The sequence below is a fragment of the Xiphophorus hellerii genome, chromosome 2, assembly GCF_003331165.1.
Source record: "Xiphophorus hellerii strain 12219 chromosome 2, Xiphophorus_hellerii-4.1, whole genome shotgun sequence".
NCBI lineage: Eukaryota > Metazoa > Chordata > Actinopteri > Cyprinodontiformes > Poeciliidae > Xiphophorus > Xiphophorus hellerii.
Window position 1 is genome coordinate 25,144,956 of NC_045673.1, and position 16,990 is coordinate 25,161,945.

General features: G+C 39.7%; 2 protein-coding genes across 2 annotated transcripts in view; both read left to right on the forward strand.

The window, feature by feature from the left end:
• The first annotated feature begins 379 nt into the window (after positions 1 to 379).
• wee1 (WEE1 G2 checkpoint kinase) lies at positions 380 to 9,977 on the forward strand. Its single transcript, XM_032550253.1, has 10 exons — positions 380 to 1,519; positions 2,147 to 2,358; positions 2,668 to 2,734; positions 3,913 to 4,085; positions 4,183 to 4,451; positions 5,312 to 5,401; positions 6,126 to 6,211; positions 6,313 to 6,483; positions 7,455 to 7,600; positions 8,867 to 9,977. Exons 1-10 carry the CDS (start codon positions 1,028 to 1,030, stop codon positions 9,021 to 9,023), a joined length of 1,863 nt encoding a protein of 620 aa, XP_032406144.1. The 5' UTR covers positions 380 to 1,027; the 3' UTR covers positions 9,024 to 9,977.
• Positions 9,978 to 11,316: 1,339 nt separating this feature from the next.
• The window catches only part of swap70b (switching B cell complex subunit SWAP70b), a 34,973-nt gene continuing 29,299 nt past the window's right edge, over positions 11,317 to 16,990 (forward strand). Inside the window, exons 1-2 of the mRNA XM_032590164.1 lie at positions 11,317 to 11,529; positions 14,895 to 15,035. Of these exons, the coding sequence (XP_032446055.1) occupies positions 11,434 to 11,529; positions 14,895 to 15,035 (237 nt within the window). The 5' untranslated portion in view covers positions 11,317 to 11,433. The remainder of the gene's footprint in view (positions 11,530 to 14,894; positions 15,036 to 16,990) is intronic.

Sequence of the window (16,990 nt, forward strand, 5' to 3'; positions counted from 1 at the left end):
GACTTAACTTTCAAATTTGTCCATGCTAATGCAGCCTTAAAAAAAAAATTATCTAAAATGCTGGTTTAAGTTTTGGGTTTGGTATAAACCAAGGTTTCTGAGCCATGCACTAATGTAGCATGTTGATCTTGTCAAAGCGTGCCTAGAATGTTTAAAGACAAGTAATGTTTAATTATACCTGCGAAAATTGTATAGACTCTTAATTAGTTAAATTTTGTTGTACGTAAAAACAATGTCCTGTACAAAATAAGTGACTTTTTTTTTTTTTTTTAGGTGATAGAACACTTTATTTTCGCCCTCACATTATCATATACATACATATATCTTTTTTTTTTCTCTCTCATCCGTCTGTTCTTTGTTTTGGGTAGTAATAATGGACGCATTGTCACCGTGACTCATGACTTCTGTCTGCTGAAGGCACACAAGCCTTCGCGCCACATTCTTCCACCGCAGGGGACTACCAGAGGGACGACGCAACCCGTCCAAAAACTACATTGGAACGCCCATCTTTCAAAATTCAACGTCGAGCGGTGATTGGCTGTTCGGCGACACGTGATCAACGGTCGCGGGAAGTTCTTTGCCACGCGCTTCACGGGAAGAGCTCCGTTTTCGGCTCCCTCAAACTTATGTAAACATTGCTAAGGTTTCTACTCCGGAAAGACGCGTTTCTGTGTCGGCCAGTCATCCAGGAGAGCGTGACGGATTAGAAGAAGGAGGATTGTTTCTATTTTTCTTTTTCTTTAGTTTCTACCTTTCATTTCTACGGAGGACGTTGCTACTTGCATTCGACTCAAGCAAGTACGAGGCCATTTTCCCAGTTTTTACTGGGGTGTCGGACTTTAAAAGTACAGTAGTTTTTGTGAAGTTGAACTGCTAAAAGTAGTTTTCATGAGCTTAATACTATTTAAAAGGTAAATTAAAGCTAACTCGTTTTTGAGGAAGCCACCACTTCGGTGGGAGCACCAACCGCGTGTTTTCTCCCTCTCCCTCCCTCTTCTTCGACGAAGCCGGGGTTTAAATCCTCGAAATGTCGAACTACGGTCGCCATCGACTCGGAACGCCTTCCCCCAAATCCCGACCGATTCGCCAGAAGCTGCAGTTCACGTCCAGCGACGGAGAAGACGATTCTATCGAGGACGTCAACAACAGCACCGGGGGAGAGTCCGGCTTCACGGAGATGGACTCCCCGACGCCGGTGCGACGAGGAGCCGCGGACAAGCTTCAAGTGGGCGGCAGCAGCCCCCTGAACCACTCCGGCGGAGACGACGACGACGTGGAGCTGTGGGACGAGGAGAGCTTTGATTCCCCGTCCCTGCTGCAGTCTCCCGGCAGCGTTATTTTCGCCAACTGTTCGCCGTCGCCGAAGAAAGTGTCGCGGATGTACGGAGGGTCGCCGGAGCGGAGCTACATCCAGGACGACGGGGAGGGCTCCAGCTCTCCGATACCGGACTGCCCCGACACACCTCCGCATAAAACCTTCAGAAAACTTCGGCTCTTCGACACACCACATACACCAAAGGTTAGAATTAGCCGACTTTTTTCTTTTTCTTTTAGTTTTAAAAAAATACGTTTTTTTACAGTATATATATATATATATATATATATATATATATATATATATATATACACAGTATATATACATACATATATATACAGTATATATTTATACAGCATATATTTATACAGTAAATATATATATATATATATATATATATATATATTAAGTTGTTCCTTTGGTAACAACTTTACTGTTACCAAAGCTTTGAGTCGTTATATAACAACATCATGAACAACATCTCATTTCTGCTCTTTAAGAAAAAAAATATAAACACATTAATTATTTTATGTTATTTGCACAATCCGAACCTGGTCAGGAGATGCACATTATTTTTTAAACATCAGGTTTTATCTGCAGGATCCGTTACTGACCCACTGACCCACTTTACATCTCTACCTGTTGCATAATTTATTGGGCTCAGCGATTGGATGCCTTTTATGCCCAGACTCGTGTTGGCGTTGAAGAGAACGCAAACTTTAAATATTTTTTTGATGTTTATTTGACATTTTATTCGTTATTTTTTTCCCCCACGAATCTGGATGTCATTCATTCATTTATTTATTTATTTTTTTTTTAAATTTTTTGCAGAGTTTGCTGTCCAGAGCCAGGAGCTCCGCCCCGGGATCCTCCAGCAGGAGAGTTGCTCTCTTCAAGAATGTCGAGTCTCCACGAAAGTCCTTCACAGACAGCAGGAAACAGCAGATCCCCCTGGTCAACTTTAACCCTTTCACTCCCGACTCCCTGCTAATCCAGTCCGCCACACAGCACAGAAACAACAGAAAGCGAGCGCATTGGAATGAGTAAGTTAAGCTTCTGGAGTTTGTTACATGGAAAAAGAAAAAAGTTGATTTCCATCTGTAGGAGAAGAACTGCAGACCTACTCCTGTTTAACATAAACACAAAGGCTTATTATTGCACAGTGGAAAGCTGGTTCAGTCACCTTTTTTGTTGTTCTTTAACATAGTTATGTTAAAGTTGTTGATTAGGTCGAGGGGGAGTTACCCGATAACAACGACCTTGTGGGTTAAGGTTGATCTCCATGTGCTTGTGTAGCTCTCAGTGCTGCCCCCTGCTGGACAGGACGCTAACAAACAACTTTATTATTGCAGTTCTTGTGGAGAAGACATGGAGGCCAGTGACGTCGAAGGGGAAGATGAAATTCTGCCGCCATCAAAGGTGGAATTTTTATCTTTAAATTTCGTCATAATTTTTTTTTTTTTTCCTGGGATGTGTTAATAATAATTTATTTGAACCAGGGAATAAGTTCAAATTTAACCTGACATTCAAAGGTGTTTTCTTAATGCAGTAGAAAATGCTTTTAAATATATTTAGTGACTTGAATTGCAAATATGCTACTATGCCGTTTCTGTGCAATCTGTAGATGTGTGGAATTTGATCAGAGTGCTTTCCAAGCCTGAATAATAACAAATGAATTTTAGCCCTTATAAAAGCGATGGTGTCCGTGCATCTTTAAAAAGTTGCACTGACTTTTTAAAAAAGGCCTTGTTATTTAAAATCAAGGCATTAAAAACTCTTAATTCCACGGAAGGAAAAAGGTTGGCCTCAAACACGTTCACCACAGGTCTTTAAAGCATGATCATTTAATCTCCTGTTTTATGTAGTTTCCTTTTTCTCCCAGGACTTTACTGTTACCAAAGCTTTGAGTCGTTTGGAGACACCGTTATTGCGTTCTGTGGCTTGAGGCGGTTGCGGCTACCAGTGGCTAGCTGCCAATATACCCATCAAGGGTAAAGCTAGCTAGCTTATTTGTGTCAATCGTGAGTGAGTGCAAAGTTATCTGCAGTTGGCCTGACGATGTTTGTGTTAGCCATTGGCAAACTTCTGTTGCTAACCTACATCACTTGTGATTGTTCTTTTGTACATTTCTGTCATAATACAAGTTTTAAATTCACTTCATATTGGTCTTAAAAAGTCTTAAATCTCAGTTGATAAAGCTTGCAGAAACCCATGTTCTCCTTATCATGTTACTACTTCCTTCAGTTTTTCTGGTCGTTCCTCCTTCTCGTCCTTGAATCTGACCACCTTTCAATCTCATTAATTTAATTTGTTCTCATTTGTTTTAACTTTGGGAAATATGGAATTTTAAACATGCTGATCATGCAGGAGCCCAGCGGGTAGAACGATGTAACAAGCTGTACTGTACTGTACATGGTGTTTGTATTGCTCAATAAGCATTTATTTGAAGCACAAACGGCTGCAGGCAAATGTGCCAGTTCATATGCAAATGCCCTGGAACTGTGTTTGCTTTTTTGTGTGAATGCTAGGTAGATCTGTGTGTGTGTGTGTGTTTGATGTGTTCCCCCCCCTGCTTAAACATGCCGTTCTCTCTGCAGAGGATCACCATGATGGAGAGCAACATGATGTCCCGCTACGCCTCAGAGTTCCTGGAGCTGGAGAAAATCGGCTCGGGGGAGTTTGGCGCCGTGTTCAAGTGCGTGAAAAGGCTGGACGGCTGCATCTACGCTATTAAGAGGTCCAAAAAGCCCCTGGCAGGATCGGTAGATGAGTAAGTTGAGCATAAGCGGAAAGTGCAAGTGTGCTGAACAATGTGCTTTCTGATAAAAAAAAAAAAAAACAACTTTTTTTTCTCCCTTCCCTCACAGACAGAATGCGCTGCGCGAGGTCTACGCCCACGCCGTGCTGGGCCAGCACCCCCACGTGGTGCGCTACTACTCGGCCTGGGCCGAGGACGACCACATGCTGATCCAGAACGAGTACTGCAACGGCGGCACCCTGTCCGACGTCATCGCCGACAACTACAGGAGGCTCAGCTACCTGTCGGAGCTGGAGCTGAAGGATCTGCTGCTGCAGGTTTCCCGGGGACTCAAGTACATCCACTCCATGTCTCTGGTGCACATGGACATCAAGCCCAGTGAGTCCAACCGCTGCGCTCAGCCGACATGTCCTAGATGGAGACGCACCGATCCAATATATGTATCGATGCCAATATTGAAAATAGATTTTATATCAGATATCGGTGACAATGTGCCTGATCCTTAAGTGCAGATCTATTCAGTCTAATTCTATGCTTTATTTATTTTACATTATATTTAGAATAACTAATTGCACTTTTTAGACCATTTGAAAGAAGATTTGATGCAGTTAACAGTTTCTCTGTTTAAAACATGTCTGTCGCAATAAATCAATTAATCGCATAATAAATTAAAACAAACTCAATAACTTAAATTTGTGTGATTTATCATTTTTCTCTTTCTGTTTCTGCCAAACACTGGATGATAAAAATCTTCAGTTTGGTGTTTTGGTCTCAACTATGTCTTTCTCTTGAAGTACGGTTTTGTTTAAAGATTTCATAATTCATGTTTGTTGTCTTGTTCATTTATTTTGGATATTTAAAATGTCTTCCAGTTGCAGTGTTATTTAAAGTTTCATTATGTATCATTATGCCATGACCGTTATACTACTTGAAAGTGGTCTCAAAATAACAAGACTATTGTTTTATCACAATAACTTGTGGGACAATTTATAGCCCTGCGAAATGTACTTTGATAGACCCTAATTTTAATTTTAAACACGTCTGTTTAAAAAAAAATGGAGAAAAAAAAACCCTTTTTCAGTGGTTTTTCAGACATTGGTACTGGAAGTGAAAAAGTGCGGCAGTGCATCTCTAGTCTTACTTAACGCTGGTTTTTATTTTTCTAATTTGCTTAAAAAATTCAATTGTGGACGACATGATTTCGTTGCTGATAATTGATGTTTCCCTCTTTGTTCCAGGCAACATCTTCATTTCCCGTAAATCTGTAGCGAGCTGTGACGAATCCGACGAGGACGATGGACTCACCACCAGCGTCGTCTACAAAATCGGTACGCTGCTCCATGTTTGCCCCAGTCGACTAAATCTTTGTACTATTCAGGGTTTTCCTGAAATTCTTAGAAATGCTTGAATTTCAATAAAATGCTTTCAGGTTCTTTATATTCTGTCTGTACGGTTTTGCTATAAAGCTGTAATATTTCTTTTAGGAGAAAAGACGCCTTATAGAAAGTAAAGTGATTTATTTATTTTAAGTTTGATTATTTAATTTGAACAGGAAGGTTGTTTCCCTTAGTGTGATGAATATTTCTTATTCATCTGCTTGATTGAAATAAAGGTTGTCTTATAGTTTGTTAGTTATTGAAACTGAGAATTTTTGTTGAATTTCTATTTTATTCTCAGACCACTCAGGTGTGGAGGGTGTGTGTGAGAAGATTTTCAAAACATGACGTTTTGCTATATTTCGTCTTACTTTGCTCCCGCTATGCAGATTATCACAATACTTTTTTTTTTTTTTTTTTTTTTCTTGTCCAAGATCGCTTTTGGCAAAACAAATTAGCTTAGGCCATTATTTTAAGGTGTATATGTATGTATGCATGTGTGTGTGTGTATATACACAGTATATATATACATATGTAAGTTTATTTGTATTTTTTTTTCTCAAAAGAAAAATGAGAAAAGTTTGAAAACCTACCTTGAAAGTGCCTGAAATTTACTGTAAGCAAAAGTGTACGAACCCTGAATATTCAGCTTTTTATTTTTTTGCTATTCTTTCAGGCGATCTTGGTCATGTGACCCGGGTGAACAATCCACAGGTGGAAGAAGGGGACAGCAGATATCTGGCCAACGAAGTTCTGCAAGAGGTATTTATTCTGACTTGGAAACATAAATAATAATAAAAAAAAAAAAGGTCTCTCATTTTCTAGGCGGTCCATGTTTACACCTGCTCTGTGTTTCTCTGTAGGAGTACAGTAACTTAACAAAGGCGGACATCTTTGCTCTGGCCCTGACGATAGTCAGCGCCTCAGGAGCCGAGCCTTTACCCACCAACGGGGAAAAGTGGCATGAAATCAGACGGGGCAAATTACCCTCCATCCCACAAGTGCTTTCTATAGCGTTCCTTAGTTTACTCAAGGTAACCAGCAGCATCAGTCTGGGATTTTTCTCTTGTATCCAAATGCATCAATCAAAATTTTGGAACTAATTTGTTTATTTTGCTTATTACTTTATTTTCATATTTTTTTTGTTTAGCCTTCCAAACATGGGCAGCCTGGTTTAAATTTCTTTTTTTTTTTTCTTTAAATGAGGATAAATGATTTGTGTTTTGGCTATGTTTTTTTTTTACAAGCAGCAGTCTCAATGTCTTCATCCGACAAAATGTCATTTCTTACCAAAATTCAGAGAAATCTAAAAGCCTGCTAAAATATCCTAATCCAGCATATTCTTTGTAAGCATGTTAAAAATCCTGGAACTTAAATAAATTGAATGCATTCTACAGCGGCGTATTACGGCAATTGTAGATAGAAAAATACATTTCTGCCAGAAAAGTTGACATTTTCTAGAAATAACATGGAAGTTTCTGAGTTTCAAAAATCGAAAATTTTCCAGAGTTCTCAGATAAATCTCAAAATTTGAGGGTGTTTTTTTTCTTCCAAGCAAATTTTTGAGTTTTCAAACTCAAATATGTTGGAAGTTTTGTTTTCTTTTCTAGAAAACTTTTGAGACTATCTAAAAATCGCTGTTTTTTGCCCGAAATATACTTTTTTTTCTTTTTAAACCAACAGTGTCCCTAGTACTCTGTTATAGCACTGACCCTTCCTGTTGCTTGCTGAGAGTTTGCCTCTCTCTCAGCCTGAATGAACCGTATTTGTGTCTCAAGTCCTGAACACGCTGCTTCTCTTCTGGAGCTTTTGCTCTGGATTTTCTGGCTAAAAGTTCGGCCCTGTTTTCATGATGATACTCTTTTTTTTTTTCTTCATTTTTCGAACAGCATATTATGCAGACATTTTTATTTAGCTGTCGCACATTATTATAATTTTTCTTGGTAAATACAGCGGTGTAATTTTCCTTTCCAACTGTGTATCGTTTTGTTTTGTTTTCTTCCAGCTGATGATCCATCCAGACCCAACCAAACGACCGTCGGCCTCTGACCTCATCAAACACCCGGTGCTGCTGACGGCGGCCAGGATGAGCGCCGACCAGCTCCGAGTCGAGCTCAACGCTGAGAAGTTTAAGAACGCTCTGCTGCAAAAGTAAGTGCAGCGCGAGGAACAGCAGCGGCTGTTTCCAGGAAGAACGAGTTCAGCTCGTCGCCGTCGGGGAACACCGAGTGGAAATGCCACGGTTTCCCGTTTCAAACCAAATTTTCAATTTCAAGTTGGATCATGTTTTTTTTATTTAACAGAAGTTTGTAGTATTTAAAAATGCTTATCACATATTGATGCCATTGTACAGAAGATAATGGAAAACATTGTTTTAAAAAAAAAAATTAGGGCTGCAGCTATTATCGATTATTTTTGATTAATTGTATAAAATATGTTCCACATTCGGCACATTTTTTATAGCCATTTTTTTCCACAATATTGAAAATGCATTTAAATATCCGAATAAACAAACAATTCAATTCTGTTTTTAAATAAGAAAATATTTTTTTGTGTACAATGCAACAACGTAGCATTTCTTCAGTGAACACGTGATTATTTGTAGCAAAAGACCACATCTGACATCAACATGTGAATTATTATTATTTTATTTTTTTAATTTTTTTTGGATTAACCAATTTAGTACGGGCAGCAAAAGGAGCTTAATTTAATTTAATTTTTTTTTACAGAATTTAAAGGAGTTGAATCTAAAACTGACATTTGGAGTTCTGGTAGAATATATTTAGACTAAGATAAATATATATTTTTATTATCTTAAATTAAAAATGTTTATTTTTTTGTTCAGTTTTAGCTTAGTTACCACTCTGAGGATGCTGTTCCTTCATCAGTTGGCCTTTTTATGAACCAGTTACTCCAGTTAGCGATTAATTACTACTTACTACATTAGCAGACGGTTATTTCAATTCGATGAATCGTTTCATTTGATACAGTTGTAAGCCAAAATGAAAGCTGAATTAAAGGGATTTCATATTGTGCACATTGTGCAAAAATATTAAAACCTCTGTGCTGCTGTCTTTTATAAATAACAGCAGTTTAACAACCTGGTATTTAAAAAAATTCGAAATTGTCTCAAACGATCAGATTAAGATGAGATGTGTAATTTAAACTTTTTTTTTGTTTCAAAACACTTGCAGCTGTGGACCAATTTTACTTCTGATTTTTGACTATATGTTGTGTTCTTTCAGATTTTTTTTCCTTTTCATTTATTTTTTTGGTGTCTCGCGAAAAAGAACTTTTAAACCGTAGGGATAATCTGATGAAGAGTCGACCAAATTGAATGAAAACGAACCCACCCACGCCACTTCCTGTTGCTCTCGAGTTCAAACTTGTAACCCTTCTCCTCTGCGTCTTCTTCAGAGAGCTGAAGAAAGCCCAGCAGGCCAGAGCGGTGGCCGAAGAGAAGGTGCTGTCCACTGACCGGATCCTGACCCGCTCCACACTCCAGTCCAACCCCAGAACTTCCAGACTCGTCGGGAAGAAGATGAACCGGTCGGTCAGCCTCACCATCTACTGACCTGAAACCCAAAGGCTCATGGACCTTCTTAAGGAGTAGAAGCGGTCTGGTGTTTGGAGAAGAACTCCCCGCCCCCCTGTCCGTTATTGTTGGGGTCTTCTGCCCGACCCGAGCTGTAGACTGTTGCTACACCGAACTGGAAGTTCTCTCAATAAACTCTGGTGTAGTTCAGCCCCATTTCTGGTGGGCTTTTTTTTTTTTCCTCCTTTTTTGGGGGGGGGGAAAACTCTTATTTCCTTAAAGGTAGTTGCTTTACCTTTCACTCTCAGTCATTCCTTAAGTTTGCCAAGGCGTCAAGCTCTCTGCCAGGTTGCCCGGACGACGGTGGAGCCCATCGGCGATGCGTCGCTCCCTTCGGAGTGAATGTACTTCCCTTTAGCCGTGCGCACCTTACTGCCTGATGTTCTGGAAAGCGACCATGACTGTTTGGAAAGGAGCACTTTGCAGGGCAACATGTGGTACTACTGCTTACCACAGCGTTTTAAGGAAGACAAAAAAAAAAGAAAGAAAGTATCTTGCTGCTATTGATGTTGTGTGTGTCAGGGCTTCTACTCAAAGTTTGGACTGTTCTAGAGATTGTTGGCTCTTATTCCACCATTCCACCCCTTTCCCGTTTCAGTTTGGATGGATTTTTGGATCATGTGATCTGAAGACTTCGTTCTGTTTTAAATTATAGAAACCAGTAATCGGACTCGTTATTTGAGAGGTTTTGGACGGATCCACTCTTTGGTTTTAGTTTCCCTGGTGATCTGTGCTTCCAGACCCCCCAGCCCTCCTGTAGCATTAGAACAATCATCGTCCTGTCCTGCCGTCGGCTTCCCAAAGCTCACACTCTGAATGTCGAAAGGATTACTCCTCTTCATGTTCTTGTAACCCCTAACACACAAAGCGTTTGTTGCTGTAACATGTACATATGTTCTGTAATAAATTCTCATGAATCATCTTTTTGTTAAATTGTGGCGATTGCATTATTTCCAAGTTCAAAAATAACATACAAGAGAAGAAGTCTTAATTAGAAACCATTTTCTTTGGTTCTGTTAAAATTATTTGAACCAAAAAAATTGGTTGAGGTACAAATAATAATGAGCTGAACTATTCAATATTTTTGGGATATTCCTCCTCCAAATACATTTGCAAATGTAGCAAGGTGTTTTTGACTGATCTTGGCAAAATACTTTAAGCCCAAGTAGACTGAATGTAGAGCATCAGTGAACGTCAGACTTTGACTGGGCCATTCAAACATGAATATGAGGGTCAGGTCTCCTTTGAAAAATATTCTTAATTGGTGATTTTTTTTAAAAAAAGAAATGTGCTCTAAACCAAATTTTTGCCATGCAGTGAAACAATGGTAAGTTGAAAGCACTAACAGACTACAAACATTTGATAATAAAAGAAAATGTGAAAATAAAAGAAGGTTCAGAGTTTAAAACCATCATGGGATTTGCATTTCTCTGTATGTGTTGCTTTTCTCTCAGTACTTTGTATTTACATATATATATATATATATATATAGACTTTTAAAATAAAAAACTGAGTTCCATACTTTTAATTAAAATAGATTATATTTTTCATGATATGTAATAAATTGAGAAGCGCCTTATGGCTACGCTATGCTATGCTATACACAGACACTTGATGACTGGACGAAACTTCAAAACAAATGTTTAAAACAAACGAACGGGAAAGTTCATCTTTTGATATATTTAACATTTTCTTGTATTATGAAGAGTTTTTTTGTTGGGTTTCAGATTTAAATTGGAATAACTAAACTGAAAAAGACGCCGCGCGTGAACATTTGTATGTTAGCATGCTAAACTAAGTCATTTTTTTTTCTTCAGGAAGAACAAAAATAATAATGAAGAAACTATAGGACGTTTTTTGAAGTCACATTTTGAGTGTAAATGTATGCTAATTCTAGAACATGCGTTAAAAATTAAAATCCTGCATTTTTATGTTGAAAATTGTGACTTTTTAGCTAGCTGCTAGCATACTTGTTTTTCGATATAAAACGGGCTTAGCTTGTACAGCTGAACTCTTTTTATTCCCTCCGTGAAAGTTTGACGTCTTTCAGGTTAACTTTACCTTAAAAATATCCCCCATTCATGCCTCTAACTTTACCATGCTGTCACTTTATCCCCGGTTATGCTGCGACAGCTCATAATAATGCCAACATCCATCCCCCATGTTAGCCTCCTCCTGATGTGCGTGGCCCCCCGCTGAGCGGTGCTGCGGCTCTTCGCTCCGCTCCTTCATCATCATCATGCCAGACACGGAGCGTCATGTGACCCGCCCTCTCTGCGCCCAGAGGAGACAGCGCACACAGACTGCTCCAGTGCGAAGAGACACACTCAGAGTTGGACAGGAGTAAGAAATAATAATAAAAAAGGAAGATAAACACTCCTCTGGCATCATGACGCTGCGGGACGAGCTTTTAAAGTCAATATGGCACGCGTTCACAGCTCTGGATGTGGACAAAAGCGGGAAAGTCTCCAAATCTCAGCTCAAAGTAAGTTTATCAAGTCGCACCAATTTATTTTCTTGTCTTTAAAAATATATATTTTTTTTTTAAATTGATTTTTGAAGTGCTATCAGTCAATGCCTCTCCCCACTTCTGGTATGTTTGCCTGGTTTTTAATGCCGTTCGCGTCTCTTCCTCCTCCCTGAGAACACAGGGCGCCTCTGTTAGACTGCAGCAAGCGGCGGAGGCGCACCTGGTGGTGATGGGGCACAAATCCAACTCTCAAAACAAGTGTCCGTGGGAAAATAATCACATCTCGCGACGGAAAACGCTACGTTGTCGGTTTCAGTTCGTCTCCATTCATACGTTCCAGTTGAGAAACCCGCAGCACAAGCGCGACTATAGGGAAGGTTTTCTGCAACAAAATCTCTTCTCCAGCGTCAGAAGCGCTCACTGATAGTGCAGCTGAGTGCCAGCCAAGCATTGTTGGCCAAGCAACAATAAAGGTCAACATGGAGGCCAGCTGACTGGGATTCTGATGAGAGGGAGAAAAAAAACAAAACAAAACTAAGAGTTTGGCCAAGTCAAGAGTTGTTTCATGTCTTGTGTAACATGTGAAACTGTCACTACTTGAGTCAAATTGGTCACACCGCAGTTGCTTCAGCTTGACTAACTGCACTGATGTTCTGTCTGGGCCCCACAACCATGTTAAAGTCTGTGGTTGAAAGTCCTTCCAACAGGGCCGGCCCAAGCCTTTCTGGGGCCCTAATCTTTTGTTTTTGTTTTGTTTTTTGGGGAGGGTGTGGTGGACGGGAGGGGCTCCCTCTTACCAACATGTCAACACCAGATGCTTTATCATTCTCCAAGCTACTCTATGTAGCACACCTACTATCATTAGCATCATTTGTAATTAGCTTTCATCATACCAATGCTATTAAGGCTTTTGGTTTTAACCTTACAGGAATAACAAACAACAAAAAAAGGATTTTGAAATGCAGGGTGGTATTTAAGGGTGCCATATTATTGTAACTATTTGAAAGTAACACCGGCTGCTAAACATTAAATTTGCAGTAAACGAGTTGACAAGTTTGATATCTTATTTCCCCAACAGGAAGAGGTTAACTATTGTCATGCTAGCTTGCTGCTCTTGGGCTCCCCCTGGTGGTGTGCTGGCCCTAAGCAACCGCTTAACTCACATATATATATGTGTTTGGCTGGCCCTGCCTCCCAAGGCCCTAGTTTGTATCACTCAAAAGGAGTTTCAGCTGTAATTGCAAAGTGTTGAATGGGGATAAATTCAAAGCAACACCCCAAACTTTTTATACTTTTTATTTAAAAATGACATATTCTTCTGTTTCAAAATGATGGGCGGTTCTGCGTTGTTCTGTCACATGAAATCTCCATAAAATGCAATAATGTTGCTAATAATGCATTAAAATATAAAAAAGTATGAGATATGAATAGTTTTGCAAAGCATTGTATTGTTGAACTCCTCCTCTCCCCTCAAGCGACCCACACCTGCACCACAGGAACTGCAGCCGACTGCATTTCTCAAAACTCCGCGATAGAGCAGCAGCTGCTCCTTCACTTTGTGAAAGACATCTTTCTGAGTCGATAACCGGACAGTGAACTTTGGATGTTCTCATTTAACTTTCATTACTGTTTGTATCCGAGTACATGCCCCACAAGATTATTGACGTTCCTCAGCGTTGTCACATAGCTTACTTTGATAAACACAAATGTTCTGAGTATTTTAGTGGGTTTTACGTGATAACCAACCCAAAGAAGTGAATAACTGCGAGGTAGACTGTAAAAACATTGTAGTTTTCAATATGTCAGTTTCTCTAAATTGAAATCTGAAAAGTTTTGCCTGCACTTGTAAGCTTACTTCTATAGAAGTGTTTAACTTCCAAAGCAAGAAAATAAATATAGATCAGTGTCTTGTTACAAAGATAAACTTTGCCATTAGAACAAGAAAGTTTCTCGTTTTGACAAGATTTATATCATTAAAACCAACATATACGTTGCTGCTTAGCCCATTTTGTGCCTTTTTTAGAAGTCACAACATGTCAGACATTTATGGTTATTCCTTGTTGACTGAGAACATTTCTTATTTTAATGAGATAAAACTTGTTATTATGAGTTTTATATTTTGTTAAACTGATGAAGCTTCTTCTTTTAATGAGTTTGTTTCTTGTTTTCACAAGAAACTTCGTTGTTGTAACGAGACACACCTCCTGTATTTGTTTCCTACCTCTGGCAGTTTTTAATAGAGCCCAAATGTGATTAACATCAGCATAAACCCAGATGTTCTGTGAAAGCCTCAGAAGTTTGTTAGAGAACATTAGTGGACAGACAGCTCCATCAAGACCAATGTGGTTTCTCGGTTCTGTTTTTTTTTTTTTTACTCTCTTCCTGCAGGTGTTTTCTTGTGTTCTCTTGGTCCTTTCTTGTCTTATTTCTCTCTTTCATATTTAACCTTTTGCCCCCACCTGTTGTCTTCTCTGTTTGCCCTTGTTCTCTTTCTTTCCTGTCTCTATGCCCTATGTCTGCATGTGCTACGCTGCTGGACAGGGAACGTACAGAAAGCAACAGAAAACCCCAGAGCGACGAATGCCAGATGGATCGTGGATGAAGTTATGGAGAAGTCTTAAACAATGTTAGGTTGTGAAATGGTATTCTAAGCTTTGACCATCTAACGCTGCATTGTTCAGCCCATCCTCTGAAGATGGAAAAGAATCTGTTGACGTGGTAACGATCATCTTTGGACTCCACAAACAGACTAGGGTGAAGCGTTGCCTCCCAGCAGGAGCTAGCAGCGGTAGCAGTGGTGGGGTGTAAAGTTGCTCCTGCTGTGCAGAACTCAGAGACCTGCATTTTCTGTGTTTGTTCCCCAAGATCGAAAACGTCGTCATTAGTGTCCTTTTCATAAAATGTGTGAATTTGTGGTAAATCATTTTTCCTGTCTTGTACCATTTCTTGCTGTCAATACGTCGCATGTTGTTAAAAAGTGTATATCCCTTTAAATAGCCCCACATTTGGAAGAAAAATTGCACTTGTGGGGTGAGTAAATGTTTTTCCCACCCGTGAAAAACTTCCCAGTAAATTTCTGCCACCGCCCAACAGTTTTATGTGGATGTAGTGTGATTTTGTTGGGTGACCTAAATTGAAAAGCAAGGCTCGTTTTTATTGTAGGCAAGAAGTTTGCTACTAAAACCAAATGTGCATTTTCCACAGCAAATGTGGTGACACTGAATAGGATCGGAGCAGGCTCTCGAAGGGCAAAACTTTTGTCACAATAAAAAAGTAAATAACTCAACCAAAGTGTCCTTACTTTTCTGTGCTGAACATATATTATGACACATTATGTCAAAACATAATGTTTATTTGACCTGCTTCTCCTCTTGTTGCAGGTGCTTTCTCATAACTTGTGCACGGTGTTGGGGATCCCACACGACCCGGTGGCGCTGGAGGAACATTTTAAGGACGATGACGAGGGTCCTGTTTCCAATCAGGGGTACATGCCGTACCTCAACAAGTTCATCCTGGATAAGGTCAGTCAGTGACACCACACAGTGCGCACGGTCACAACGAGCCTAGGACCAAACCTAGCCTTTTTCAGGTTCTTAATGTTTGTGTTCCATGTATAATTCAAAGGTTCCTATTGGTTCACCATTGTGGACACTGTACCAACAAAATGACTGACGTTGACGAGCAATCTGCTCCATGACTTTTTATCTGCATGTAAGGAAAATGTTACACTATCAGTGAGTTGATAGCAGAACATATACTTGGGCATCAGGTTGTTAAGTTGAAGTACATTTACAATATAACAGACCTGAAACAGTGGTAAGGTTGTCATTGCTAAGAAGGCTACTCACAGAAAGCCATGACAGCCTGATTGCTGTGACGTTCGGATCTGAGAGCATCTCCTACAGTAACTGAGAGCTTTGTGGAACATGGAGTAACACTGCACTCTGTTTGCTCTCTGCTGGTCAGCTGAATGAAAGAACATCAATAATTTTTTTTACCACACTTACAAGATGGGCACATTTGGATGTTTTTCAGACATAAAACAAGCAGTCGGGGGGTAAAACCTAAAGGAGTGGCATCTGTAACTCATTAGGGTGACACTGTGTAAATTACAGTTGGTGAGCTACAGGCGGTGAGCAGCCGACTAACTACCTGACTAGTTAACTAGCTAATATGAGTTTGTTCCATTTGTGTTACTTAGAAACAACATAGCGCCAAAAAGGGAGCATTATGGTTGTGCTGTGGTGGCGCCGGGTTGTGCTGTGGTGGCACATTATGGTTGTGCTGTGGTGGCGCCGGGGTTAAGCACAACCCACATATGGAGGCCTTAGTCCTCGACATGGCCGTCGCAGGTTCGATTCCCGGCCTGGCGACCTTTGCCGCATGTCTTCCCCTTCCCTCATTACCCACTTTCCTGTCAATTAGCTATCAAATAAAGGCCACTAGAACCAACAAAGCCTTTAAAATATATGTTAGCGTGAAGTGTAAGTGTAATGCTCTTGGACGAAGCCAGGATCAGTGGCAATTGTTGTTTTCTGTTTTTAGATCAAAGGAATGAGCTTATTTAGTTTTAAATCTTGTATAAATACAATGAACTCAAAGAATCAAAAGGTTATTGTAACATCTAACTCTCAGCAGCTCTACAGGGTACAACGACACTGTGGTTTTCTCTTAACAGGAAATTAGCATTAGTTTATAGCGGTTTACCACAAGACAAAACAAATGTCTAACATTTTTTTTTACTATTTTCCACTTCTCTAGTATTTAAATGAGATTATAAAGGATTGTTACTAAAGTATAAAATTGGTTGCCATTTAATTTTGGAGGTGTAGACCTTTTTGCTCAGCTTACTAGCTAGCATGCTAGCTATACACACAGAGCAACCTGTTGTGCGTCTTCCTTTCTATGTTTACTCAGTGTCCTTGGAGCTAAACGCTGACTTCGCTCAGTAAAATATCTGCCCCTTCATGGTGGCGTCATCATCACTGTATAAAAGGCCTCTGGTGTTCATTCAGCTGGACAGTCTGAAACAGCCTTTTCTTTCTGGTACGTGACATCATACCAAGAGGTTACTGTCAACGGGAGCTGCTGTGGCTCAAGCTCTTATTAGAATATATAAAAATGTGTGAAAATAAGACCATGTTGCTGTGGCAACCCAACAGGGACAAACCAAAACAATGAATTCATTTTTGATAGCCAACGTATCAGAAATGCAGTAATCATCTAGTTATCTGACATTTTTAACCGTAGCTTATTGTACGCTGGATATTTTAGTGATTATTTCTCTATTTTCTTATTTCCCTTCATGTGCTGGGATGACTAGTGTGTCTTTTGCATTTCCAGATGTCGAAATCACAACAGATTAAAAAACGTGATCTCAGGTTTTATTACCCATCATGCTGGTGATCCCAGCTTTAGTTAATGTTTAGTACAAATACCACATGGTGTTAAAATTTAAAACAAAAATGTATAACAT